Raw genomic sequence first — 26,520 nt, 5'->3', positions numbered from 1 at the left:
TTGACACTTAGTATACATTGGGTGTTGGAATGAATGAACCAGGAAATGAGCACATCGCCACTCAGGTAAGTGCTCCTGATAAGAGATGATAATGATATTGATCATAATTAATAACTGCTACCATGAGATACAAAGACTGTGCCTATCTCTTTATCATATTATAACAACAGCTCTTGAATACTGAGTTCCTATGCTGTTCAGGCTGGAGAAGGCAATGGCAACCCACTCCAGTACTCTTGCCTGGAAAATTCCATGGACGGAGGAGCCTGGTTGGCTGCAGTCCATGGGGTTGCAAAGTCGGACACGACTGAGCGACTTCACTTTCACTTTTCACTTTCATGCACTGGAGAAGGCAATGGCAACCCACTCCAGTACTCTTGCTTGGAGAATCCCAGGGATGGCAGAGGCTGGTGGGCTGCCGTCTATGGGGTCGCACAGAGTCGAACACGACTGACGTGACTTGGCAGCAGCAGCAGCATGCTGTTCAGGCAGGGGCTGGTCACTGCATACGTATTATCTTCTTCCCAGCTTTCAGGGGCTTAGCGAGGGAGATACACAGCTAAAAAGGGACAAAGCCAAAGCTTAAACTGAGGTCTGCCTGGATGCTTCCCCTGACCCTTGCCTCCTCCCAGAGAACATCACTGCTTCTTGTCACTGGGCCCTGACTGGCCTCTGTCTACAGCTGTTCCCAGACCCTTAGGCCCTCCTCCGAGGCCCCATGCCCACAGAGCCTGGCCTCATCATTCCCCGTCCTGTCCAATTACTGGGGAAGGCTGGTCTTCCCGCCCCCAGGAAAGCCCAGAGCGGCCAGAGTGTTCAGAGCCTGAGGTCCACGGCAGAAGCCAGGGAAATCACACAGACAGTTGGAAGCAGAGCTGCTTTGTCTGACCACTGAGTGATTAACCATTTCGCAGCTGTGACAAACATAGAGAGGAGTTGCACGTAACCACATCCTGAATGGCCTGCGGACTAAAACCTGACAGACACCCCCCACAGCCCTCTGATCTCCCCTGTTGAGCTTATTTCTAGAGCCTGAGGCCAACAGGATAGAATGAGATATTGGGGGCACATCTCCCCACTGGTCCCCCCGGAAGCTCATCCCTCACCTGGGCCACTTAGGGCTTCGGAACCCCAGGTACCTTGGCATCCTCATTCTCTCTCTCTCTGCTCCCCAAAGTAATAAATGCCCCCAAACTGACTGGGCATTTCCTCATTAGAAAGGCATTCCACTGGTACTCCCTGGAGAAATTAACCCAGGAATTCTGGAAAACAATGAGGTCTTGAGGTTACCTGGGGAAGGTCTTCACTCCCCAAACCATTCCTGAGTGCTTAACATGCATATCAGGGTCTGTGTTGGGGGCTGAAGATGTCAGGGAAATCAGATCAGATTCCTGCTTGAGTCTGGGCGGTGTGCGTGAGGGGGAAGCGTGGTGACACTCATGCATGTGAGGACTGACACCTAAACGGGAGGCAGAGGGCAAAAAAGAGGAAGGTATCAGTTTCAGTGAGAAGCGGAGGTGGTGGTTGGTCAGGGAAGGCTTCAAAAGAGAGGAAACCCCAGGGCTGGAGGCTGAAGGATGACTGGGCATCCCCAGGTCACCATACGCACTTACGGTAGCAGAGGAAGCAGTCCAGCTGTTGTCAGCTGTTCAGCAGAGCTTGGGCACGTGGTACCAGAGAGAGCATGGCCAGAGATAAGGAAGGGCCCAGGTTCAGGGCCTGAGGAACCAGGACCTGGGACAGGTGAGTCACTGAAGGGTTTGAAGAAATGGGATGCTACGCTCTGAGTGGAACTTTAGAAAGACTGCTCTGACTATAGTGCCAAGGGTGGATGCAGAGGGCAGGGAGCATAAGCTGGAGGCCAGAGACCAGTGAGGAGGCTGATGCCCTTTAAAAGCGGCATTTTTATGGGGACCCAGCACAGTCTAGAGTGTCTATCTCACACATACCTACGTGCATGCTCATTCATTCAGTTGTATCCAACTCTTTGCGACCCCTTGGATTATAGTCCGCCAGGCTTCTCTGTCCATGGAATTCTCCAGGCAAGAATACTGGAGTGGGTTGCCATGCCCTCCTCCAGGGGATCTTTCCCACCCAAGGACTGAACTCACATCTCCTGCACTGGCAGGCGGATTCTTTACCATTGAGCCACCTGGGAAGCCCATAGAGAATGTGGTGTATGTACTATTGTTACCACCACTAGATGGAGCAGGAAATTAAAGAACAGAGAGATTAAGTCACCTGTCCAAGGGCACACAGCAAGTGGTCATCTCAGGATATGAGCCATCAGTTCAGCCTGAGAGTTCACGCTCTTAACCACTCACTATAGTGTTCCTTCATCAGAGCCGACAAAGGCTTGGGGCAGGGTAGAGTGGTTAAAGAAAGGATTCCTTAATGGGCCCACCCACTGTATATTAAGGGCTCCCCTGAAATAGCTTCTGGCCTCCATGGATAGAGGGGTGCAATCTTTAATCCTGAGGCCCTTGGAGAAAAACTACAGCATGAAACGTGATGGCGCTGAAAACTCCCAGGGCAGTACCATGACGTGAAGCCACTAGGGGTCACTTGAGTCCCCAGGAAGGTATGGAAGTAACACTTTGGTTTAGGTGGGTGTGGGCCTGCAAAGTCTTCAGACACAGGAAGGCAGGGTACGGGTGGTCACAGAAGGGTGTACCCCAGTGAGAAGAACTCGATTTTCACCAAGTCAGGGCATTCCTGCCAGGGAGACTGAGGTCAGATGACTCCTGCAGGCACTATGTGCTCTGTAGACCCCTAACAAGTGGCCAAGGCTATGACCCCCTTGCAGGGGGCCAGTTTCCACTCTCCCAGCCTTGCTCCCAGAAAGGACAGGATTTGGAGGTGGCTGATGGCTAGAGTCCTACCCAGGGATCCTCTGATAGAAGAGAGGCCCAGGGTCAGAGAGGAAGGTTCCACGTGGCTTCTGTGTGTGCGTCTGGTGGTATACAAAGTTGGACTTTGAGCTTGCTGACTCAGGGCTCTGGACTGCATCTTAGTGCGTCCGATCCCTCATCTTTAACATGGGAATAAAACTCTGCCAAAGCAGGGCTGTGGTAAATGTCAAAAGTGAATCCTGGCAGTTAGCCCGCGAGCCACGCTTTGTAAAGCCATCATCAGATGTGCTGAGTTTTCCAGGTGTTGTATAGCTTGGAACTGGAGCTGCTGATCCTTGAATGTAACAGTGAACTTCAGTCTAATTCTAGGGGCTGCTAGCGAGTGGTCAGCCCAAGAACAACACAATAAGCTCCTACAGGCAAACGAGCTCTGTTCCAAGATCACGTTCATGCGTCCAATATTTAAGTCCAGCAAAGCCAGCCTAGATACCCAACTAACACGATTAGCTATATGGTACCATACTGTAACAGGTTTATAATACTTTTCACACAAATAATACATAAAAAAAAACAAACGAAAAATACAGAAAACATTTTTCATCTTATAGCACAGTACCCTGAAAAGAACAGTAGAACCAACTACATCACCGCTGCTTTTATGCTTATTTCCAGACATCCTGGGCTTGAAAAAAAGGTACTGTACTACTGTCTTCTATACAATACTGAACAGTAAAGGACACAAAAGCACAGCCACTTGGGGAGGATGCATGCATGTGACAATATACTCCAGACACATGAACTTATGTGATTGGACAGGCAAAGGTAGGTTTGTATCTTTGAAAGTTCGCAACTTGAAGGTTCGTATGTAAGGGACTTACTGTAAACAATAAAGGCTCATGACCTTCCTTCCTCTATCTTTGTTAGACGGAACTCAGAATTGTATCTGAAGTCTGGGCGAAGTCACTTAGAAACATATGTTAACAGCACCTCCTGCTTGCTAAGGCGGGGGAACCATGAAATAGGTATTCTTTTAAAGCAAGCTGAAGAGCTCAGGAAACAAGGGATCTTTGGGGAGAGGATAATTCACAGCTACCGCTAACGCAGGCTTAAAGCAAAACAAAGAGTAAGACTGAGGCCAGGGTCACTATCCTAGACCAGGACTGGGCCAATCAGCCCATCAGAGCCCTGGCCTGATGGGCATCTGTGCCAACACCTGTTGGAACCAAAGCATCTCTTTATTATCCTAAAAAAAAAAAAAAAGCACTGTCAGAGATGAGACGGTCAGGAGGAATGCCTAAAGCTGGTAAAATCACAATCAGAACATTATGAACAAACTACACACATGGACATTCCCGGCACTGGTGGCAAAGCCCAACCCCCTGAAGGGGCATTTACACACGAATGGCTGGCCAGGCTGGTGCCACGCTGAGGCTTGGCACCACAACTCCTCCTAGGCAGACCACACAAAGCAGATACCTTCTGTCTGACAGCTGCCTTATCCAGACTCCAGCATGGGAGAACCAGCACAACAAAACGTTTACAAAGCCTTCAATATCAATTGAGCACAGCTTCACTATCTCTGCCATGCTGCTTTCCCACTGCCGGGCGTTGGCTCCCCTAGAGGGACAGACCCATTCTCACACCTCGTGGGGACAAGGGGCCCCATGGCGCCCACCACGGCTCCATTTCCAGATCGCTTCTGACACAAGCTGGTACCAGAAGGGTACTTCCTGACACAAAAAGTACCAGAAGGGGCTGCTGCTTCTCCCACCAAACTAGGTACAGCTTCATCCTCCGCTGGTATTCTGGTGATTTCCTCCAAAGTCTCCCAAATTGGAAGTGTTTGGAAACTCTCGAGTCATAAGCTACTTAGAGTCCCCAGCGAGCTTAGGGGGTCTACCTGATTCTTGCCCATATTTAAAGAGCTTCCTATTGAGTTTCCCAAAGAGAACAAGCCCACACTTCAGACAGGCTTCTCTGTCTTCCCATTCCTTCACCCCCAACACAGAGTAGCTACGTGGAGTACTGTGGATCCTGGGGTGGGGGGTGGGGGTGAGGCCTGGAAGAAAGGGGACTGGTATTCCCAGAGGGGGTTTGGATGCAAAGAGAGAGGCCGGAACAAGGGAGCCAGAGGACTCCTCCTGCAGTGACGTCCGAGTTCCCATAACCTGGAGAATATGCGGGGGACCTAAGACTGGGTTCTGCCCCGGGCCTCTTGGGCTGATATCACCTCCAGGGGCCTGGGGTCCAGCCCCCGGGCTGGGGAAGAGCTGCCAGACCCCGGGGCTGGGGAAAGTGAGGGAGCAGAGGGAGCGGGTTCGCGCAGAGGGCCACTCACGGAGGAGAAGTTGTGCGGGCCGCAGAGCTCGCCGCGGTACTTGCAGGAGAGCAGCATGTCCTCGAGCTGGTGGCCCAGGCGGTCCATGAAGGCGGCGCTGATGCCCTCGAAGTGGCGGGGAGGCAGGAAGAGGCGGAAGTCGGCCAGCTTGCGGAACCACTGGCGGCGCGGCTCGTCCCCCCGCAGCAGCTCGCTGACCAGCGGGCGCGCCGTGCGGTTGGGCAGCAGCAGCCCGAGCCAGTGGCCGGCGTAGTAGAGGTCCCCCTTGGAGAGGCGCGGGAAGCGCAGAGGGTTGTTGTTGCACACGGTGACGGCGGGGAAGGGCAGCTGGCGGCTCCACTCGCGGTGCACACGCGTGTGCGACGGGAAGCTGAGCCAGTAGAGCAGGCGGTTCGAGGACCAGGACAGCAGCAAGCCGAGGGACGTGCAGAAGGCCAGCACCCAGAGCGCCCGCCGCTGGAAGGAGCCCCCGGGCGCCGCGCGCCCCGCGCACATGTGCCGCAGCCCGTGCAGTTTAGCGCGGCTCAGCGACGGCCGCCCTCTGCGGGCGCCCCCCGGCCCCTGCAGCGCCCGCTCGCGCTCGCCGCCCCGGCCGCCCCCGGGCTGCCCGGCCGCCGCCACCGCCGCGGGCGCCGGTTCCTCGCGGGCCATGCGGAAGCGTCCCGGGCCGGTGAGTGCGGCCGCGGGCCGCCCGGCTCCGCCGCTCCGGCTCATTCATTCAGTCCGTGGCTGGCGGCAGCGGCGGCGGCCCCGGCCGGGCGGAGCCGCCATGGAAGTCCGCAGCAGCGGTAGAAGCAGCAGCGGCAGCCGCCGCGCGCAGCCCGCGCCAGGGAAGCGTGCGCCCGAAAGGAGCTCCGGTGGCGCGGCATGCCCGCCCGGCGCCGCCACCGCCGCCTCCGCGGGCGTCCGCCCGGGACCGAGCCCGCCTCGGCCCGCCGCCCCTGGCACGGGCCTTCCCGAGCGCCTCCCAGGCTCTCCTGGCTCCGAGTCCTCCTGAGGATGCCCGACGCCGGCCACTACCTTTGGAGCGGCCCCGCTGGGCGCCGCCTCTCCGGTCCCGGGGTGCTGCACCCGCGTCCCCTTGTCCTGGACCTCGGGGGACCCTGAGCTGAGTCTCTCCGGGCTCCGCCTAACCCCAGCTTTTACGCTGGTCCCGGGAGAGCAGCCACTCGGCCACCATGCCTGATTCGGACATCCCCAAGGGCCCCCCGCCGGTGGCCCGCGGTGCTGGGACACCGTGGGGAGAAGGTGCCGGGGGACGAGCGCCCCCAGAGGCGCGCGGCCGCTCCTGGCTGGGCGGGTGGGGTGGGTGTGTACCGGGATGAACGGTCGCCCTGCTGGCCCTCTTTCCCTTTCCTCCGGGACCCTCCTAACTGCTCCTCCGGCTGCGCTCGGTGGAGACCTGCTAAGGCTCCCCGGAGTCCTGCGCCGCCGGCGTCCTGCGTTGCAATGTGACCGCCCTCGCCCGGGGCTGGGGGCGTCTCAGGGTCCCGCCGGAGGCTGCCGGCCGACGGGCTCCTTCAAGGCTGCTGGCCAGAGGGAAGTGTCGCTTCTCTCCCCCGCACGGCTCTGCGAAGTGCCTCGAATTTCCAGAAAAGCCCGATCTCGCCGTCCCTCGCCTCTTCTTTTTCCTGCCTGGGTGCTCCAGGAGCTGGGGACTGCGGAGCCCCGGCTACTCCTCTCGGGGGTGACCCGGACTCGCTGCTCCGCGCGCCGGCTCCTCTCGAGACTCTCAGCCCCGCGGTAGCGGCCGCGCCGGCTGCGCTCGCCTCCCGCCTGCCCGGCCCTCCTCGGGGCCCCCGGGCGAACTTGGGCAGCGGCCGCGCGACGCTGGCGCGGCTGGGTTTCCAGCACCTGCTCCTCGGCTCGCCGGCCCGGCGGCTCCGGGCTGGCGGGAGGGGCGGCGGCGGCGAGCGCCGTGCGCTCCCGGAGACGCGGTGCTGACGCGCACGGCTCCTCCTCGCTGCATTTTAATTCCTGGCCACTGTGGCCGCTGCACACCGAGCGGGAAGCCTCTTGCCAGAGCCGGCGGGTGGGGGATGCGCTGCACAGATGTGCCGGGTTGTGAGGGGCTGGCGGGAGAGACGTGGAGTAGCAACATTGCGTGTCTGTGGGTCGTGTGTGGATGACTGTGAGGCCACGTCTCACTGTGTCGGGTGGGCTGTCGAGAACCCGAAGCCGCTGTCTAATGTGGGCCTTTGAGCAAGTGTGTGAGTGGGGTGTCAGGCGCTGAGTGTGGGTAGGATGTGCCTGTGTACGTGTGAACGGGCATCTCGGTGTATCTGGTGGGTTTATTTTTGCAGATGCTGTACTGTGGCTATTTGAGTATGTGTGTTGTGTGTAGGATAGAGGGATGGTGTGTATGCTGTACTTGGGTGGACCGTTTGCATTTAGCGGGTGGTGGGTGCCACGTGTGTTGATGTGTGGGTGGATATCGGCAGCTTCTGGACGTGGTGTGTAGTTGGTGTTTTGCATGTGTGCGGTGTGTAGATGAGTATGTGTGTTGAGCTGCTGGGAGCAGCCCCTGGGTCTCTGGCAGATTGAGCCCAGCAGGGGCAGCCGTGCCTTTTAGGAGCTTCTGGTGTCCCCTCTTAGCCACTTCCCTGGGGAGGTCTGCTGCTGGCCCCTGACCGCAGTCCACCAAGCACAGCCTCCCTGGACGGGCAGGAGGGGGAGAGTGACTTCCGTGGACCCGAGACCCCAAGTCTGCCATTCTTACAGCAGGGTTCCTACAGCTGCTTAGCTGATGATGTCTTTCTTCCCTCCTGGGCAGGTTCAAGGTCTTCCACTAACCTCTGGGCACTTTGGACACTTTCATTCAGCTTTTTAATTAATCAATTAAAGTCTTTATTGGATGTGTTTCAATTTTGCTTCTGTTTTATGTTTTGGTGGGGTTTTTTGGTCCTGAGGCTTGTGGGATCTCAGCTCCCCAACCAGGAATCTAACCTGTACTCCCTACATTGGAAGGCGAAGTCTTAACCACTGGACTGCCACGGAAGTCCCTAGCTTTTTAAAATGTTCCGCCTTGGTGTGTCTCATTCACTTGGGGAAGAAGCTCCTGAAGTTGGGTTTTGCTAAAATTCTGCTCTGGATTCGGTTCCTTGAAGACATCTGTTGCTGGCTTTGGGGGAAGGTTCCGAATCTACCAGTTTCGTGGGGGCTCTGACAGAGGCTCACTTACCCGGGCTTCAGTCTGGTCCCAGCAGCCCTGGGAGGGGGGCCACTGTGACACATATCCTGGCCAAGGTCGGGGGAGCTTGGGAGTTCAGTGAAATGACTGATGAAGCAGCCAGACATACCCCCGCATCACAGCCCTGGGGCAGCACAAAGCCCTGTCCTGTAGAACCTTTGAGACCTTCTATGTTTCTGATTTGTTCAGCTGTTATGGGCTTTTTCTTTCTTGTTTTGTTTTGTTTTTTCCCCCTTGAAATGTACACATGCAGTTTTTGGTTGCCTGAGCATCTTCTCTGCCGTGGCTTCTCCTGTTAATTCTTCAGATGGGTCACCTCTTCACAGAGAGGAAGGGTATCCTGCATGGGCCCCAGGGCTCTTGGCACAGAAATCCAGAGGCAGACACAGGGGTGATCCCAAGTGATCGCGGGCTTTCTTTTTGGCACATGGATGCAGTGCGTTTCCTACACTGCCTGAAATCCCCCCCACCAACTTCTTGACCAATACTTGGACCAGCTCTGTGAAGTTCTGCCCTTTCCTCAAATCCCAGCTGAAACATTGCCTCCTAGGTAACTGGATTGATAGGCCCCTCATAGCCTTTGTATAGCGCCTTGTCACGTGTGTGTCTAGGCTTTCCTTCTGGACGTGAGCCCTTTGAGGACAGAGACCACATCTCATTCTCATTTTTGCCTCTATCTCTTAGCACAGTGCCCTGGCACCTAGACAAAACACATCAAGATGGGGAAGAGGAGAAGGGAACTAAGATTTCCTGAATATTCCTATATGCCAGGCAACTGAACCAGACACATATTTAATTTCTCATTCCAGCCTTGGGGGTGGGGGGCGTGTGGTATTTTTACCCTCTTTTTACAACTGTCGAAAGGAGTTGAACTCAGCTCTAACTCATTCCAAAGTCTAAGCTTTTCCTTTCCCATCCTGCTGCTTTCAAAAGCATGAAAAATAATAACCGTATAATAAATGTAGGTCTTCCTAATCACTAGGACATGTTCCAAGTGACTTACGTTAAAAACAAGTGTCAGGACTTCCCTGCTTGTCCAGTGGCTAAGACTCCGAGCTCCCAATGTGGGGGATCTGGATTTGGTCCCTGGTCAGGAAACGAGATCCCACATGCCCACAAGGAAAGAGTTCACATACTGCCACTAAAGACACCGCCTGCGTGCCACAACAAAGACCTGGCACAGCCAAGTAAATAAAGAGTAAACCAAGCCTGCCAATGCAGGAGATGCAAGAGATCTGGGTTTGAGCCCTGGGCCGGGAAGATCCCCTGGAGTAGGGAATGGCAACCCACTCCAGTATTCTTGCCTGAAAAATTCCATGGAGAGAGGAACTTGGTGGGCTACCGTCCATGGGGTTTCAAGGAGTCGGACACGACTGAGCACCACCACCGAGAGCAAACCCAAAAAATGACAGAAAAAAAAAAAGTGTCATAAACATTCTAAATGTTTAACCCTCAAAATAATCCGATGAGGCACATATGAATATTGCTGTTTACTCCAAAGGAGAGGACTCCTGACCACAGAGAGCTTGAGTTTCTCACCCTAAGCCACGAAGCTTAAGCAGGAGAGCAGCCTTTCAGTGCAGGCAGCCCAGCTCCAGCCCCTGTGCTCTTAAACCCTGCCCCACGGCATCGGTGCTGTCAGAGCTACACTGACATGACCTCTCGTGAATCAGGCGAGCTCTCTTGGCTGAAAAAACAAATTTACAAGGCAGTTCCTGAACTGCCCCATGTGACCTATCCACCAAGAAGTTCACATTTAGCATTGTGATTTCCCAGTCATAAGCTTTTAAGAAAATTTCCCTTTTCCTGTTTGTGGCTAAAACATCTGTCGCTCCACACCTGGCTTCCTGGCCTTCAGTGTGACCTTTGGGCACCAGCCAGCCTGCATTTCTGTTGGGTGACCACCACTGCCAATTATCAGCTCTTTCTCCCACGAAATGAGTTTGCTGGGAGGGAAGGCCCATTGAAGTCAGTATGATTTTCTGTTTTTCTAATCCTGTTGTAGGAGCTGACAGTTGTGGGCTTCATCAGGCTTCACTGGAGCCCTTGACATTCCTGCTTATCCCCAAATCCCTGCTGCTCGGGGGCATGGTTATTGGAATGCATTATGTTGCTCAGTCGCCCAGCTGTGTTCGAATTTTTGTGATCTCGTGGACTGCAGTACTCCAGGCCTCCCTGTCTCTCACCATTTTCTAAGTTTGCATCAGTGATGCCATGTCCATTGCATCGGTGTCCACTATTTATCCATTGCATTGGGGATGCCATCCAGGCATTATGTCCATTGCATCGGTGATGCCATCCAGGCCTCTCATCCTCTGATGCCCTCTTCTCCTTCTGCCCTAAATCTTTCCCAGCATCAGGGACTTTTCCAATGAGTCAGCTGTTCAGATCAGGTGTGCTCCAGTATTTTGGAATGTACCATAGGTACCACCTCACCCAGTTCTGCGGAATCCCTGCTACACATCCCATCAGTGACAGTCCACTGGTAACTGATTGTATTCCAAAACATCTGGCAGTGTTTAAAGCTCCCTTTTGTCACATTGGAATCAGTCTCTTTGCAAATGTCTCCTAATTTATCCCTGGGGAGCCACATAAAATAAGTTTGATCTTTCTTTCACATGGGAACCCTTCAAAATACTTTATAAAATCAAAGTACATCCGTGGTGAAAGGGGTGCCAGCAGTCAGCCTTCTAGCCAAATCTTCAAGAAAGTCTTTTCTTCTCCAGATTAAATGCCGTCAGCTCCTTCATCTGTTTCTCCTGCATTTTCTGCTCTTGGGATGGGATCTCGGATGTTGATGTCTTTAAAATGGTCCCATACCCATTGGTACGAACCCACCAAGCCCTTTACTTCAGACCTGATCCTTCCAGAACCTCATCTTTCTTCTGATGGTTGTGGCTTCTTTTCTGCCCCCATCACCACCTCTGGGATTAAGTGAAAGTGGTGGGAGGGAAGAGGAAAGCGTGGGCAGTAACAATGTGTTCTTGGTGGCTCTGCTTAAGATGCCAAGTGCATTTTCTTTTAGGACTCCTGGTGATGAGCTGACACTGCTTCTCCTCCTAGGGTCCATTGCTATTACGGGGCAGGTGGGCTTCTGTGGGTCTATCTGTGAACCTAAATAGCTCGCCTTTTCTTCCTTCTTTCTCTTTGTTTTTCTTTTTCTGACCCTGTACTGCCCTGGGGTCCCTATCGCTCTGCCTCTCTCTTTCCTCCCTTCTCTTTTTGCCTTTTCTTTCCTTTCTTCTCTTCCCAACCTCTGCTTAAAGCCTTGAGGTTCCCTCTTATTCTTAGCTCATGTAACTGCTGACCTCTGAGCTCAATGAGGCGGCTACAGTGCCACAAGATCTCAGCCAGTGTTGAGTGGTCATGATGGGGGCTCCAGAGCTGCTAGAAAGGGCGAGCAGAACGTCACCAGGGTTTTGATCACTGGGCACCTGATTTCCCTATCCTTCCCAGCCTCCCTCCATGGGGCTGGCACTGGAGTTGCTGTTCCATCTCACTTTGCACATGCTTCAGCCTCTCCACTGTTTCCCCCACTCACTCTATGGCTTTCTTATATTATACTTGGCCCCGCCTAGTACTTTCTTCTTCCAGGCTCTTTCTTAGATTTCTTTGAAATTTTTTTTTTTTTTGGCAGTTTTTGGTCATCCTCATTTTACTGGAGTTCAAGCTCTCAGCTTCTCATCTCTCACCAGCACTAAATCCCAGGGCTCAGAGGGCAAACAAGGGCACACAGCCAGCAGAAGAAAGATGGGGACTGGAAGGACCAGGTACAGAGTCGAGGGCTGGTAAGTTCATGCTCTGCTGAACCACTGTGCTCCAGGGTGAAAGCAAATCCTGAAAGATGGGAGGATGTAATGTAACCTAATGTCTAATTGAACCCCTTCACTCTGGAGGGTGGGGGCAGCAGGATGAAGCAGAGGTCCAGAGAGGGGAATGGCTTGTATAAATCACACAGATGGATGCTGAAAAACACACAACCAGAACCCAGATTCCAGCTTCTGGTTTGTTCTCTGCTCACCCTATGTAATGGGCTTCCCTGGTAGCTCAGCTGGTAAAGAATCCTTCTGCAAGGCAGGAGACCCGGGTTCAATTCCCAGGTCAGGAAGATACCCTGGAGAAAGGATAGGCTACCCACTGCAGTATACTTGGGCTTCCCTGGTGGCTCAGATAGTAAAGAATTTGCCTGCAATGCAGGAGACCTGGATTAGATTCCTGGGTTGGGAAGAACTCCTGGAGGAGGGGATGGCAACCCATTCCAGTATTCCCTCCTGGAGAATCTCCATGCACAGAGGTGCCTGGTGAGCTAGAGTCCATGGGTTGCAAAGAGTCAGAATAAATTTTCAACAATCCATTTTGAAACCAGAAAAGTATTCACATGGTCAAAAAGGACAAAAGAGTAAAAAGTTTAATAAAACAGTCTCTCTACCCCTCACCTTCATGGCCACCCATCTTTCCTCCCTGAAGGCCACTAATGCTATCAATTTGTTGTATAATTTATTAGTGATACTTATGAATATACATATGTGTGTATAATCACCATATGTCTCCCTTTTCTCACGCAAATGGTTGCATTCTGTGAATACCATTTACTAGAGTAATTGTATTCTATATTCTTCACAGCTTTTTCTTCTCTGTGTTTGCAGTTATTTTATGGTTGCCTTCCTTTGGCATCTCATTCCAACTTCTGTTATTTTCCTCAATTTCTCATTTCACGTTGTCCTGCTCTTCCATCCAAAAATGAGAGTGGGTCCTATGGCAAGGTGGTACATAGAGCTTGCTGTTTTATTATCAGATTTTCCGTTAACTCTTTGTTAGACATGCTGATGGATGAAAGCCCTCGTGTGGATAATCTCAAACAGCAGGCAGTGCAAAAATATGTCCATTTGGTGCTGAACAGTATTAGATGATGCATTTGCAAAGGATTTAATTTTCTAGTCATATTTTCTTTAAACTAATTATAACACACACACACACACACACAAACACAGGCAAAATTGAGTGTCCTGAGCACACAGCTCCAGTTGGTTTGGGAAAGTGGTCCAAACATGCATTGGTAGGTAGAGAAAGCCAGTTTTGGATTCAGAAATTTCTGTGACTAATATAGAAAGCAGGTAAGACACACCCTTGAGAGAAACAGAGGGTGTCACGGCCAAAAGCGATCTTAGTGAGCATGCGGTTACTCTTAGAAGAGGATATCGATAAACAAAGTTTAGTGACTTGCCCTGGTCACTGGGAAGTTGATCTTATGATGGTGATGATGATGGTAGTGATGTTGGGTGATGGTGATGATGGTGGTGGTTGATGGTGATGGTGATGATGGTGTTGATGATGTTGGATGATGGCGATGATGGTGTTGATGATGATGGCGATGATGGTGGTGGTTGATGGTGATGGTGATGGTGGTGATGATGATGGTGATGGTTATGATGGTGTTGATGATGGTGGTGATGGTGATGATGGTGGCGATGGTATTGAATGATGGTGTTGATGATGATGGTGGTGGGTGATGGTGATGATGGTGTTGATGATGGTGATGATGGTGGTGGTTGATGGTGATGGCGATGATGGTGGTGGTTGATGGTGATGGTGATAGTGGTGATGATGATGGTGATGGTTATGATGGTGTTGATGATGGTGGTGATGGTGATGATGGTGGCGATGGTATTGAATGATGGTGTTGATGATGATGGTGGTGGGTGATGGTGATGATGGTGTTGATGATGGTGATGATGGTGGTGGTTGATGGTGATGGCGATGATGGTGGTGGTTGATGGTGATGGTGATGATGGTGGTGATGATGATGGTGATGGTGATGATGGTGGCAATGGTGTTGAATGATGGTGTTGATGATGATGGTGATGATGGTGGTGGGTGATGGTGATGATGTTGGATGATGGCGATGATGGTTGTGGTTGATGGTGATGGTGGTGATGGTGGTGATGATGATGGTGATGGTGATGATGATGATGGTGATGGTGATGATGGTGGCGATGATGTTGATGATGGTGATGATGGTGGTGGTTGATGGTGATGGTGATGATGGTGGTGATGATGATGGTGATGGTGATGATGGTGGCAATGGTGTTGAATGATGGTGTTGATGATGATGGTGATGATGGTGGTGGGTGATGGTGATGATGTTGGATGATGGCGATGATGGTTGTGGTTGATGGTGATGGTGATGATGGTGGTGATGATGATGGTGATGGTGATGATGATGATGGTGATGGTGATGATGGTGGCGATGATGTTGATGATGGTGATGATGGTGGTGGTTGATGGTGATGGTGATGATGGTGTTGATGATGATGGTGATGATGGTGGTGGGTGATGGTGATGATGTTGGATGATGGCGATGATGGTGGTGATGATGGTGGTGTTGATGATGGTGATGATGTTGTGGTGATGATGGTGGTAGTGGTGAGTGTGATGGTGGTGATAATGGTGATGCTGATGCTGATATTTGATAGTGAGAACTAATTGTCAGGCACTGTGCTTGACATGCATGAGCTCATTTAACCCTCACAGTAACCTTATGAGGTATGTGTCACCATCGTAGCTCTTCTGCACAGGAGGAAACTGAGGCAGATTGGATAAATAACTTGTCCAGTCAGTACATGTTTTGGCTCTGAAGTACAGGGCTGAATTAGGTGAAATTATGACTGTAGTGGATATTGACTGAGCACCTAGCATGTGTCAGACACTGTCCCAGGCGTGGGAAATGCAGCATCTACTAAGACGTGATCTCTGTCTTAGCTTGCGGTCTAGTGGGGGGTGTGGGTCAGAAAGTACATACTTGTATTAAAGTATGATAAATGCTATGCCAGAGTGTGTGGAGAGGGCTCCTGTCCCTTGGTCTGAGAGCAATCATCATACACTGAATTTGGTTTCCAACTGAATTTCCCCATGCATTTTCATTTTCTCACCCAACTCATGGAGAACTGTTTGACTCTGTCTACAGGGATCCACGTTGGAGCCAGGATCTGAGACCAGAGGCAGCACCAGCAGAAGTCCATGTGGAGGAGCCCTGACCCATGACATCCATGTGCCCACATTCACATCCTCCTCCCGATGTGGGTTTTTGTGTCCTTGGTGGTGTCCTGTTGACCTGTGACATTTACTTTCTGAAGCCAGATCACATCAATAATGAATCTCTCTCTTCCTCCCCATCACCTTCCCTATTCTGGGTTTAGGCTTGAATAACTGGGTGTTGGTTGTAACTCTAACCATAAAGTTAGCAGAGCAATGGAGCTTTGCACCCTTTTCTACCTAATTTCCTCTCCCATACACATAACAAAACTCATTAAAACAGTTAAGCATAATAACCGTCTCTAGTATAGTTACCATCCACTCATGGTACAAAAAGGCAGGCAGTTAAAATCGGATTTAATGACAGATAAAACCCGAGGTACAATTAGGCATTTTATTTCTCAATTCCTTGGCTGTCCCCTTCTCAGCCATGACTTAGTAGTACCCTGGCTCTCACCTGCCCTTCGGGGAGCACTCATTAACCAGCCCTGAATCTGTTTTGCAGACAGACCCTCTGCAGTGACTCAGAGATTTCAGGCTGGGTTGATTTGTCAAAAGCCTCCTTCCCGGCTGCCTTCCCTCGAGCCACTGCTTTTCTCTGGCTCTGCCACCAGCAGTTTGTTTACTTCCTTCCCCTTATAAATGACCCGGGCCAAACCACTACCTCGGGTTTCTCTCCTCCTGGTTTATCTTGCCTGTCCACCCACAGGAGGGGCAGATTGGGAGGGGTTTTGTACATTTTTTTCCAGTGGTACAGACCTCTGTGATTATCCAAATAGAAGACAGGGCACAGAAGGGCAGGGCAGGAAAGGCAGGATAAGAAAAGGAAAGGGGAAGGGAGGAGATGATGGGGAGGGAGGGAGAGAAAGATAACACAGCATCTGCTGGGTGCCTATCACATACTATTACGGACACCACGGAATGTTTTTTATTTTTTTGGCTGCATCATGCTGCTTGTGGGATCTTGGTTTCCCAACCAGGGATCGAATACAGGCCCTCAGCAGTGAAAGCACCAAGTCTTAAGCACTGAACTTCCAGGACATCCCCCCACGTGATGTTCTTTCATGACAGTTCACGATAATATGATCCCATTTTACAAATGGGGACATAGAAATTTTATCCTTCTAATCCTACTCCCTCTGTTGCTGGTTTAAGCACAGCTCAAACCATAATTACCCAATGCAACCACTCACTGAGCTGGATGTCAAGCACTGAGTTAAGCCTCATCTTCTAGATATAGAAAATGGGGCTCAGAGACAGGAAGTTACCTGCTTAGGGTCACACAGAGTAAGTCGCATAGCAGCCGAGCCAGGATTCCAACCCAGGTCTGACTCCAACGTGTTGTTAATTATTAGAAAGGCAGGAAATTGGGAGTTAAAAGAGAGAATAGATAACGTGGGTGGCAGCATAATTTAGAGTTTTGCAAAAGCCCTCAGGGAGATGGAGGAAGTGAAAACAGAAGCCAGGTTCTCACTATCGGCAGTGCATATGGGGCTCTTTTTTCCCCCAGTTTCAGTACGATGCATCATGGGCAGAGCTAAAAAGTAGAGGAGCTCAGAGGCAAGGAAGAGGTTTAGGGGGCTTCCCCAGTGGCTCAGTGGTAAAGAATACACCTGCCAATGCAGGAGACACGTGTTCGATTCCTGGTCCAGGAAGATCCCACATGCTGCGAAGCAGCTAAGCAGGTGCTCCACAACTACTGAGCCTGCGCTAGAGGCCGGGAGCCGCAACTGCTGAGCTCTGGCGCTGCAATTACGGAAGCCCACGCACCCTAGAGCCCATGCTCCACAACAAGAGAAGCTACCGAGTCCCCGAGCGCCACAACTAGAGAAAGTCAGTGCAGCAAGGAAGACCCAGCACAGCCAAAAATAGGTATATAAATAAATACACTTATAAAAAAAAAAAAAGAAAGAGGTTTAGGGAAGTACGCATGTGTACAAGTGCTATAGGCTGAGCCAAGTAAGTTGAAGAAAGCCCCACAAAATATTTCCTCTCTCAACATCCAAATGATGAAACACACTGAAAACCATCACGTGGCTGCAAGGTGGGAAGCCATCTTTACAAACCACAGACTTTGAGCCTACTGTCTCCCTCCCTCCTTCCTCTCCTCTCTTCCAGACCTCAGCTTTGCTTTCTTCTTTTAATCAATACTTCTCTAGCCCAACAGTGCTTAAGTTTACTCATTCAATAATTCGCAGCAGCCTACAGTACTAACACACAACGTTAGATTCAAAAGAGCCTTCTGAAAGCCCCCGGAGTTATAAAGGCAAGTTCATTAGCTCAATGTGCAATAAGAGCAGAAAACAGTTTGCACCCTTTGACCTGGAAATCCCATGCCCTAGAAGCTTCCCCAAGGAAATAACCCCCAAAGTACAGAGGTATTTGCAATGAGTGCTTTTCATGCTAGGAAAAAAAAAAGAAAGAAAGAAAGAAAGAAAGAAAAACAGTTCACATGCCCAACACTAGGCAAACAGCTAAGCTAATGATGGTGACAATATGTTCATGGAAAAATGATGTCATTTTTAGAGAAAAGATTAGGACAAGGATGCCGGTGTGTTAAGTTAGAGATGAAATAGCAACAAGTAAAAAGATCTGAGCACAAAGGGTACACGCACCATCCAGGGAAACACCTTTGTACCTGAACAATAGTCAGGGGAGAATTAGGAGAGACAGTGTTTATTAATAAACAGGGTTTTTTGAATTCTTTGATTTCAGAAAAACAAATGAAACACAAGCAAGCTTACCAAAGCCAAGCTTGGAAACAAGGGATGCTGTAAGAAGAAGAATTTCTGTCTCTATGCAGTGGGATCTTTGGATCACGAGCCACTGGACCTGGTCCTCTTAGCTAATCTCACCAACCTTCCCACTGTGGCACTGCCCACGTGCCAATGGAAGCGAGCCATAGGTGCTGCCCTGATGTGGCTGGAGCCATCACCCTGAACCCTGCCCAGTCCCATGTGTTCCTCCCGATTCCTGGGTACCCTTCCCCAGCATGACAGGATCCCTGCCTCAGTCTCAATCCCTTTTGAACAAAACCCCGGCAATAGCTCATACGATAGATGCTAAGTGTCCAAATAATAGCTCATAATAAAAGCTGACACGGAGGTGAACTGTCCCCAATATGGGAGAGGTATTCGATGACGATCACACTGAGTTGTTGCTTTCCTGTGTCCTTTCTGCTGGCTGAGTCTCTGAGAACTGTCTCTGATCATGGACACGGAATCTGTACCAAAGAGGAAATGACTTCTGAAACAAGGCGATTTTATGAATGTTTAAAATGTCTAGAACATTAAAGGAATCATATTTCAAAAAACAGAACAAAACAAAAACCAGACTCTGCCTAGAGACCTTACTCTGACTTGTGATTAAACTCACGGCTGGCTGACTTGGTTTGGCGCACTTGACCCTGCCTGGACCTCGACAGTATGAAGGGTCTGAGCCCTTTCTCCAACTGCATCACGCTTCTATCTTTAACTGTGGTTGAAATTCTCCTGGTCTTGGCACCGGTAATATTCTTCATTCCAGTTTAGAGGCAGTTCAAAGAGATAAGGAACAGTTTGAGCAGTCACAATGCATGCCTCCGAACTAATAATAATGATAAAAGTAGCCTTAATTAATTGAGGATAGTAATGGGGCAGGCATAGAGCTAGGGACTTTGCATGCATTATCGTATTTAACCTCCAAATAACCCTAGTGAACATGGTATTCTTTCTCTTTGTGCCAAAGAGGAACCTGAGGCTGAGAGAGATCAAGTGGATTATTTAAGGTCAAATTCGGGTTTTGCTGATGTTAAATTCTCCTCCTAACCCCTATTACATGATACAACCTTCCAGCCACTATCGCATAGTTTGAGCATGAGTGAACCTTTGATTTTAGGGAGCCTACTTTTACTTTATGTACAATCTTGAAAACTTGCTTGGTTATTTGTTTTTCAGGCTCTCAGGAGAACAAAAATGATATACATCATGAAAAGAAACAAGTAGATTCAAGATTCAAGTACCCTTATATTCAGAGTGTATAGCCAAAGTTGGACCGCAAAGGAAAAGACAAAACTATAAAAACGGGGACTAAAAGGGTTGAAAAAAAGATGCCACTTAATGTTGGGTAACCTCCATATGTTTCTAATCACCCTGAGTCTTTTAGCCCCAAAATAAGAGTTGGAATTTACAATGATGGTCTTGAGTTGCCAAGATCACATTTTATTGTGCATAATTTGCATAAGAATATATGAAAGAATGGGATCTTTTTCAGAAGCAGTTTTGGACAAATGGTTCCATTAAAAAAAAAAAAGTTGTGGTGCTCAAAAGAATAAATAAATCCTTAACTCTTGGAAATGTTGGCTATGCAGAAAAACAACTTATTGCTTTGGAAGAGAGAGTCTAAATGACAAAGGTCCATTTCTTTCTTTGGTGCATTGTTGCAGCCATCACCTTGAACAAGCTTCCCTGCTGTCATTTTGGTTGATGGCCAAACCATCATTCGGTACATAGCTTAACATTTCCAATTGATTACAATGCTGTCAGTTGGGTTATGTTGTGGGTGTTTAGTTGTTCTATAAAAGGGAGTTTTGTGGTATTTAAGTGTTTCTTTTCTGTTTCTTAAACTAAAAATAATGACAGACCAATTTTTACCTCATTTTTTTTCTCTCCCTGCAGGAAGAAACAATAAAGGAAAAACGGGATTCTATTTGAGAAAACAGTTCTCCTGGTCATGTCTCCATCAGAAACATTTTAGGGTTCTGTTCTGTAGGACTTCGAAGTCTTATGCAAATGGTGATGGAATTCTGACTTAAAGATAGGTGTCAGAAATCAGAATGTTTCATCTAATGGAGCTCATTTATTAGTTTTCTGAAGACGAACTTCCCTTGGAGGATTTTGTGTGCCAGTGTGTGTATGAGTGTGTATATGTGTGTATGCATGTGTATGTGTCTGTGTGTGTATGTGTGTGTCTGTGTGTTGCCCTTTTACATGTGCACACTAATTGACAAAAAGGAATGTGAAATGTCTGTGTGATGTGTTGACAATATATCATTTTAAATTTGGAACTGGACTTTTAGACAGGGGAAGAGAGATTTCATTCATGAATTCTGCATCCCTTTTTCACCTAGAAATCTTGGAATTATCCTCAACTAAGTCCTTACTTTGGAGGAGGAAATGGCAACGCACTCCAGTCTTCTTGCCTGGAGAATCCCATGGACAGAGGAGCCTGGTAGGCTACAGTCCACGGGGTCGCAAAGAGTCGGGCACGACTGAGTGACTTCACTTCACTTTCACTTTCAAGTCCTTACTTAGTTGGGCTTCTGAGGTGCTGCAATGATGAAGAATCTGCCTGCCAATTCAGGAGATGCAAGAGACGTGCATTCTATCCCCCCCGTCAGGAAGATCCCCTGGAGTGGGAAGTGGCAACCCGCTCCAGTATTTTTACCTGGAGAACCCCATGGACAGAGGAGTCTGGTGGGCTATAGTCCATGAGGTCATAAAGAATCAAACATGACTGAGGCACTGAGTAGGCACACAAGTTTTTACTATGACTCCCCCCACCACCCCCAACATTCCATTTATCATTAAAGGCTGTCCATTCTGTCCCTAAACTATTCTCAAGCCCCTGGGCTGTGTTCCTTTCTCATGGCTGCTAACTCGGTTCAGGCCCTCTGGTCTACAGCTCACAGCCTACCCTGTTATAGCTCTTAATGGGCCCCTTGTCTTGATTTCCGCCCTCAATGATCCCTTCCTGACCCTATCATTCTGATTATGTCATTCTTCTGTTTGAAACTCTTTAATGGCTCCCCAAGGCTTATGACAGTGCTTCACAGCCTGTGTGTTGTGTCACATAATGGGTTGAAGGAAGTGTGGGTATTGACTCTCACAGCTTTGGGGGCAACAGAGCAGGCTTGGGGCAGCAGGAGCCCCAGGGGCTCTTCAGGACTATAGCCTTTGCTCCAGTATGCTGTAGAGATATCACCGATTTTCTTCTTGAAAAAATTCCAGAAAGTTCTGGAAAAGCCTAGACTCTAAACCCCTTTTCACCCCAGCCCTATTTATTCCATCAGCCTCTCCTGCTACATCCTACCCCACAAACCCTTTACCCCAACCACCTAAGCTTCCTGCTTTTCCATCTTCAATCCATACCACATTTTTGAAACTTTCTGACTGAAGTTGCCATCTTCCCTTTTCTTCTTGGTGAACCTGTCACTTTTTAAAGATTTATTTATTGATTTTTGGCTGTGCTGAGTCTTCATTGCTTGGCATGGGCTTTCTCTAGTTGGGGTGAGTGAAGGCTACTCTTCGTTGGGGTGTGTGGGCTTCTCATTGCAGTGCCTTCTTTTGTTGCAGAACACAGGCTCAGTAGTTGTGGCTCAAGGGCTTAGTTGCTTGAGGCATGTGGGATCTTCCCAGACCAGGGGATTGAATCCACGTCCTCTGCATTGGCAGGCGGATTCTGAGAAGGCAATGGCACCTGACTCCAGTACTCTTGCCTGGAAAATCCCATGGATGGAGGAGCCTGGTGGGCTGCAGTCCATGGGGTTGCTGAGAGTCGAACATGACTGAGCGCCTTTACTTTCACTTTTTACTTTCATGCATTGGAGAAGGAAATGGCAACCCACTCCAGTGTTCTTGCCTGGAGAATCCCAGGGACGGGGGAGCCTGGTGGGCTGCCGTCTATGGGGTCGCACAGAGTCGGACATGACTGACTCGACTTAGCAGCAGCAGCAGCAGCAGTTCTACCAGTGAAGTCCTGAATACAAGCCAGCTACGGGAAATTCGAAAAGTTATTTAAACTCTCTGAGTCTTAATTTTCTCATTTGAAAAATGGAGATAATAATATCTGCCTTGCACTGTTAGCCTAAAGATTAAATAAAATAACATATGTAAAGCATTTAGTACCAAGCTTGGCATGTAGGAAGCACTCGGGTAAATATTTGTTGAATAATAAAGGGTAGTGGCTCTCATTAGCTGTCAGAATTTGCCGATGTATTCATCCCATAATTATGCAAGGGTTGTTAACTCCTCTTTTAAGATTTTCCTATTCATGTCAGTGCAGTAGATTCTACTCTGCTAGGGTGTCAGCTCCATGAAGAAAGGAATCTTGAGTTTATCCACTGGTGCATCTCACACACACTCAACTGGACCTGGCATGTCATAGACCTTAGTAATCGTTGTTGATTGCTTGCTTTCTTCATTCGGCTCCTGGGAAGGTCAAATGGGATGATGCATGTGAAATACTTTGAAAGTATACACATCTTGCAAATACCTTACAAGTCTAGAAATTGCCCTTTCAGGGACACTTTTAATCTCAAGGCTGATGATCAGGCTGAGCTGCCAGCATACAAACAGGCTTGTAGACCCGTGTTCCGTGGCATGGCACGTCAGTTCTAGGGCAGTCTGAGGCCCACACAAAACATTGGCATTTTAATTTGTTGGACAAAGTTAACCAAGGCAGGCATTCTATTTGTGTCATTATCTTCTGAAATAGATGCTTGAACAGAAAAGTCATTTATGGATCTGTCGGCTTCAGCTCTCATGCTTCTAGTAGCGATGTAATTCTAGCTGTTTTGTCTGCTGAATTTCAGATACCCTTGTTCTCTAGAGCAGGATGTGGCCACCCTTACCAAGGAAGAGGAAGTCATCCTGGGAAGGGCAGGTGAGGGAGACTCGGGGTAGACTTCACGTCAAGTGAGAATGGGACGCTTCTTAGTGATCAGCTGGTCTCCTTGGTCCAATTCATAGAACGAAATTGATGCCCAGAGAGAGTCAAGGACTTGTCCCAGGCCACACAGCCACTGCTGGTATCCCCTTCAATATTTTTTTCCTTTTACTTTGTACAGCGTCTATAACAGAGAGAGGAGGAGGCGTTCCAGGCACTGGAAATAACACTAGTAGAAAAACAGAGAGTCTGTAGAAGGGCTCCATTCATATGGATTTGGTAGCTCAGGTCTAAACAGAGGCTGAGAAGTGAAAATTCTCTGTATGTGATAGTGAATGAACATAGATAAGGTACAAAGACCAGATTGGGGTGTGCGTGTATGTGTGTGTGTGTATACTTTATTATTAGCTTATAAAGGGATTTTATTTTTCATTTCATTTGCAGGAAATTTGGGTAGCTAAATAATATGAAGCTTCTAGAAAATTAGTTTCTCAACAGGTAGTGACATGGATTGGGGGTGGGAAGAAAAGAAGGCAGGGACACAATTACACTCTTCTCCCCTTAAATTAATGAGGGTCTGGGCACAATGGTAACAGTGGAACAGAAGGAAATATTTCCCTGGAAAAGAATCATTAAGGGCTCTGTGTGAGAGAGACAGAGAAGGAAGGAGCATCACGAGATACCTCAATGAAGAAGTGGTAACAATTACTCAGATGCCAAGGTGATGAAGTGCAGGTCAGGCAAGTAACAAGGCTGATGACAAACATCCCTGAAAATGCAAAAAAAAAAAAAAGAAAAAAGAAACCCCCAAAAACAAAAAACAGAATTTTATTTAAATGAACAAACTTTAGCTTTTTTTTAAAAAAAGCCATGCCGCATTCAGAACTTCCCTGCAGTGGAGACTCAGAGTCCTAAATGCTGGACCACCAGGGAAGTCCTTTTATTTAGTTTTTCAAACTTTAGCTTTAATAATAGGAGTTTCTGGCCTGGAATACAGAACCAAACTAATTAGGGAAGGAATGACTCAGTGGCTTTCAGTTTATTATTTAAGAAATCTCTAAATTTATGTGTTTTTATCACAATCAGATGATGTTTACCCAACATTTGATTTTATTATTTATTTTTAGGCCTCACTGCACAGCATGTAGGATCTTAGTTCCTTGACCAGGGATTGAACTCATGCCCCCCTGCATTGAAAGTGTGGAGTTTTAACCACTGGATCTCTGGAGAAGTCCTTGTTGTTGCTGTTGTTTAGTCACAAGTCATGTCTGGCTCTTTTCAACACCATGCACTGTGGCCCACCAGTCTCCTCTGGCCATGGGATTTCCCAGGCAAGAAAACTGGAGTGGGTTGCCATTTCCTTCTCCAAGGGATCTTCCTGACCCAGGGGTCAAACCCACATGTCCTGCATTGGCAGGCGGATTCTTTAGTGCTGAGCCACCAGGGAAGCCCAGGGAAGTCCTCACCCAACTTAACAACCATGAAGAGGTCCTTTAAACCACCACGTCTACCTCTTCCCCCTTCTCCAAGGGGAGACAGTCCTTTCCTGACCTTCCAGGCCCAAGACAGTGGGCTTGTTTTGTCCTGCTCACAGGACTGCGTGCTCTCTGATCCCTGCTCTTTCTTCTGTACCTTGTATCTCTTCATCTGGACATGACATTGGAATTTCTTCCTATTCTGATTTCCAAGCCCCTGCTGAGTTGCCTTATTTAAACACCTTGTTGCCTGGAGCTGGTCTTGCCAGCCTCATGATCATAAAGCAAAACCCAGTTACGGAGCCTGGCCCAGTGGTGGCCTACTGTGGGCACTGGATGATGTTATGTTGTTGCTGACTGCGTGAATGAATGAATGAAAGATGAAGGGCACAAGGAAGGGAGGAAGGAAGATGGGAGAAATAAAAGGAACACTTTTATTCCACTGATAGATTTAATGTCTATGACACCAAAACACTTGGTTGAGTTGGTTTAATTCTGGGAAAAGGCAGGACCACCTACATATCAACAACATTTCGAATCATCTACGTAATTTAGGTAAAGAGCTATATTATCGGTGAAAAAAAAAGATTGAATAAATAGTTTCAGTGAATGGTCAACCCATTCAGTGACAACTATCCAAGTTCTTTGTTAAATAGACATTCTCTGAGCTGACTGGATATAGAGGAGTTCGGAGGACTTCCCCAGTGGTCCAGTGGCTAAGCTTCCATGCTCCCAACGCAGGGGGCCCCGCTTCCATCCCTGGTCAAGAAACTAGATACTGCATGCTGCAACTAAGATTTCATATGCTGCAATCAAGATTGAAGATCCTGCATGCTGCAACTAAGACCTGGCACAGCCAAATAAATAAATAAATATAAAAATATAAGTAGAGAAGCTTGACACCAAAGTAGCCACCAACCATTTGGAAAGGGCCCCACTGATTGGGAGCTGATGGCTTCTCACCATGTTGCAACTAGGAATAAAGTGGTGACTCATCGCTTGATTGAATCACTTCTCTACAGCCACCGTCTCTCAGGTCTACAGCCACATCCCAGATCTTTGCTCTGTTTTCTTCTCTGCCACTGCCCCTTCTTCCTCCATTTCCTCCCCTCCTCTGCTCAGATATTGATTTTTGAAACTCCTGGCTCCATTCAAGAGATTGTCTGCAGACCTTTTACCTCCATCAACCACATCAAAACGACAGTAAAAGAAGAAAAAGAAATGCTTTCAAAGACAAAGAGGAGACATGGGCGAATTCGATATTTCAATCCATTTTTGAAAGGCAGGATGTAAATGGCAGGACAGAGGAGCTGTGAGCGGCAATGCTGGCAGAGAGGGAGTCCCTCAAGAAGTGAGCTGAGCTGGTCCATCCACCAGAATCCTTGCACTTGGGTGCCCCTTAGGCTGCCTGAACTTTGTGATGTTCCAAACTGAATTCGTCATCTTCCTCCCTTCCCCTCCTCTACCCTTCCCACCACTGTGGCCACCTCCACTGTCCCGCTTCCTCCCCTCCTCCCCTCAGCGCACCCTCGCCTCCTGTGGTCCTTATCTCAAAGGATGCCACTGACCACACAAACTGAAGCACAACCCTTCATGTCCGTCTCTCAAAACCCATTACACCGTGACACAAACCATTTCACGGTGTCAATACATGCTTCCATATCTATTTTCTGACCAGATTATGAGATTTTAGAGACCATTTCATTCTTGACAGTAACCTCAAAGTGGAGCACATGCTTGACACATCCGAGGCATTAGATAAAAATTTTGTAAAGGATCCCTCTCTCTGGAGGATGATTTGTGAACATACAAAAACACCACTCTCTCTTCCCATCCCATGGAGTCAAGCAAGATGATGCCTTTATCAGCCAAAAGTTTTCAAAATCGAGTCACAGAATAATATTACTGCAGCCTTAAATTATCCTATGAGAGTAGATTGTATTACTCTAATATTATCTCTCTGTTATTGTAATACCACTGTTTGATGCT

At 48.8% G+C, this 26,520-nt stretch overlaps 1 protein-coding gene across 2 annotated transcripts in view; it reads right to left on the bottom strand.

The window, feature by feature from the left end:
• The window catches only part of ASIC2 (acid sensing ion channel subunit 2), a 1,207,018-nt gene that overhangs the window by 289,450 nt on the left and 891,048 nt on the right, over positions 1-26,520 (bottom strand). The window contains exon 1 of one of the 2 annotated variants that reach the window (XM_027517980.1): positions 5,191-6,020. The exons of the other annotated variant lie outside the window; for it this stretch is intronic. Coding sequence (XP_027373781.1) covers positions 5,191-5,904 — 714 coding nt within the window. The 5' untranslated portion in view covers positions 5,905-6,020. Of the gene's footprint in view, positions 1-5,190; positions 6,021-26,520 lie in introns of those variants that run through there. 2 annotated transcript variants of the gene reach the window in all.

This window comes from Bos indicus x Bos taurus, chromosome 19 (genome assembly GCF_003369695.1).
Source record: "Bos indicus x Bos taurus breed Angus x Brahman F1 hybrid chromosome 19, Bos_hybrid_MaternalHap_v2.0, whole genome shotgun sequence".
Classification (NCBI taxonomy): Eukaryota; Metazoa; Chordata; class Mammalia; order Artiodactyla; family Bovidae; genus Bos; species Bos indicus x Bos taurus.
This window is presented reverse-complemented; position numbering and strand designations above follow the sequence as displayed.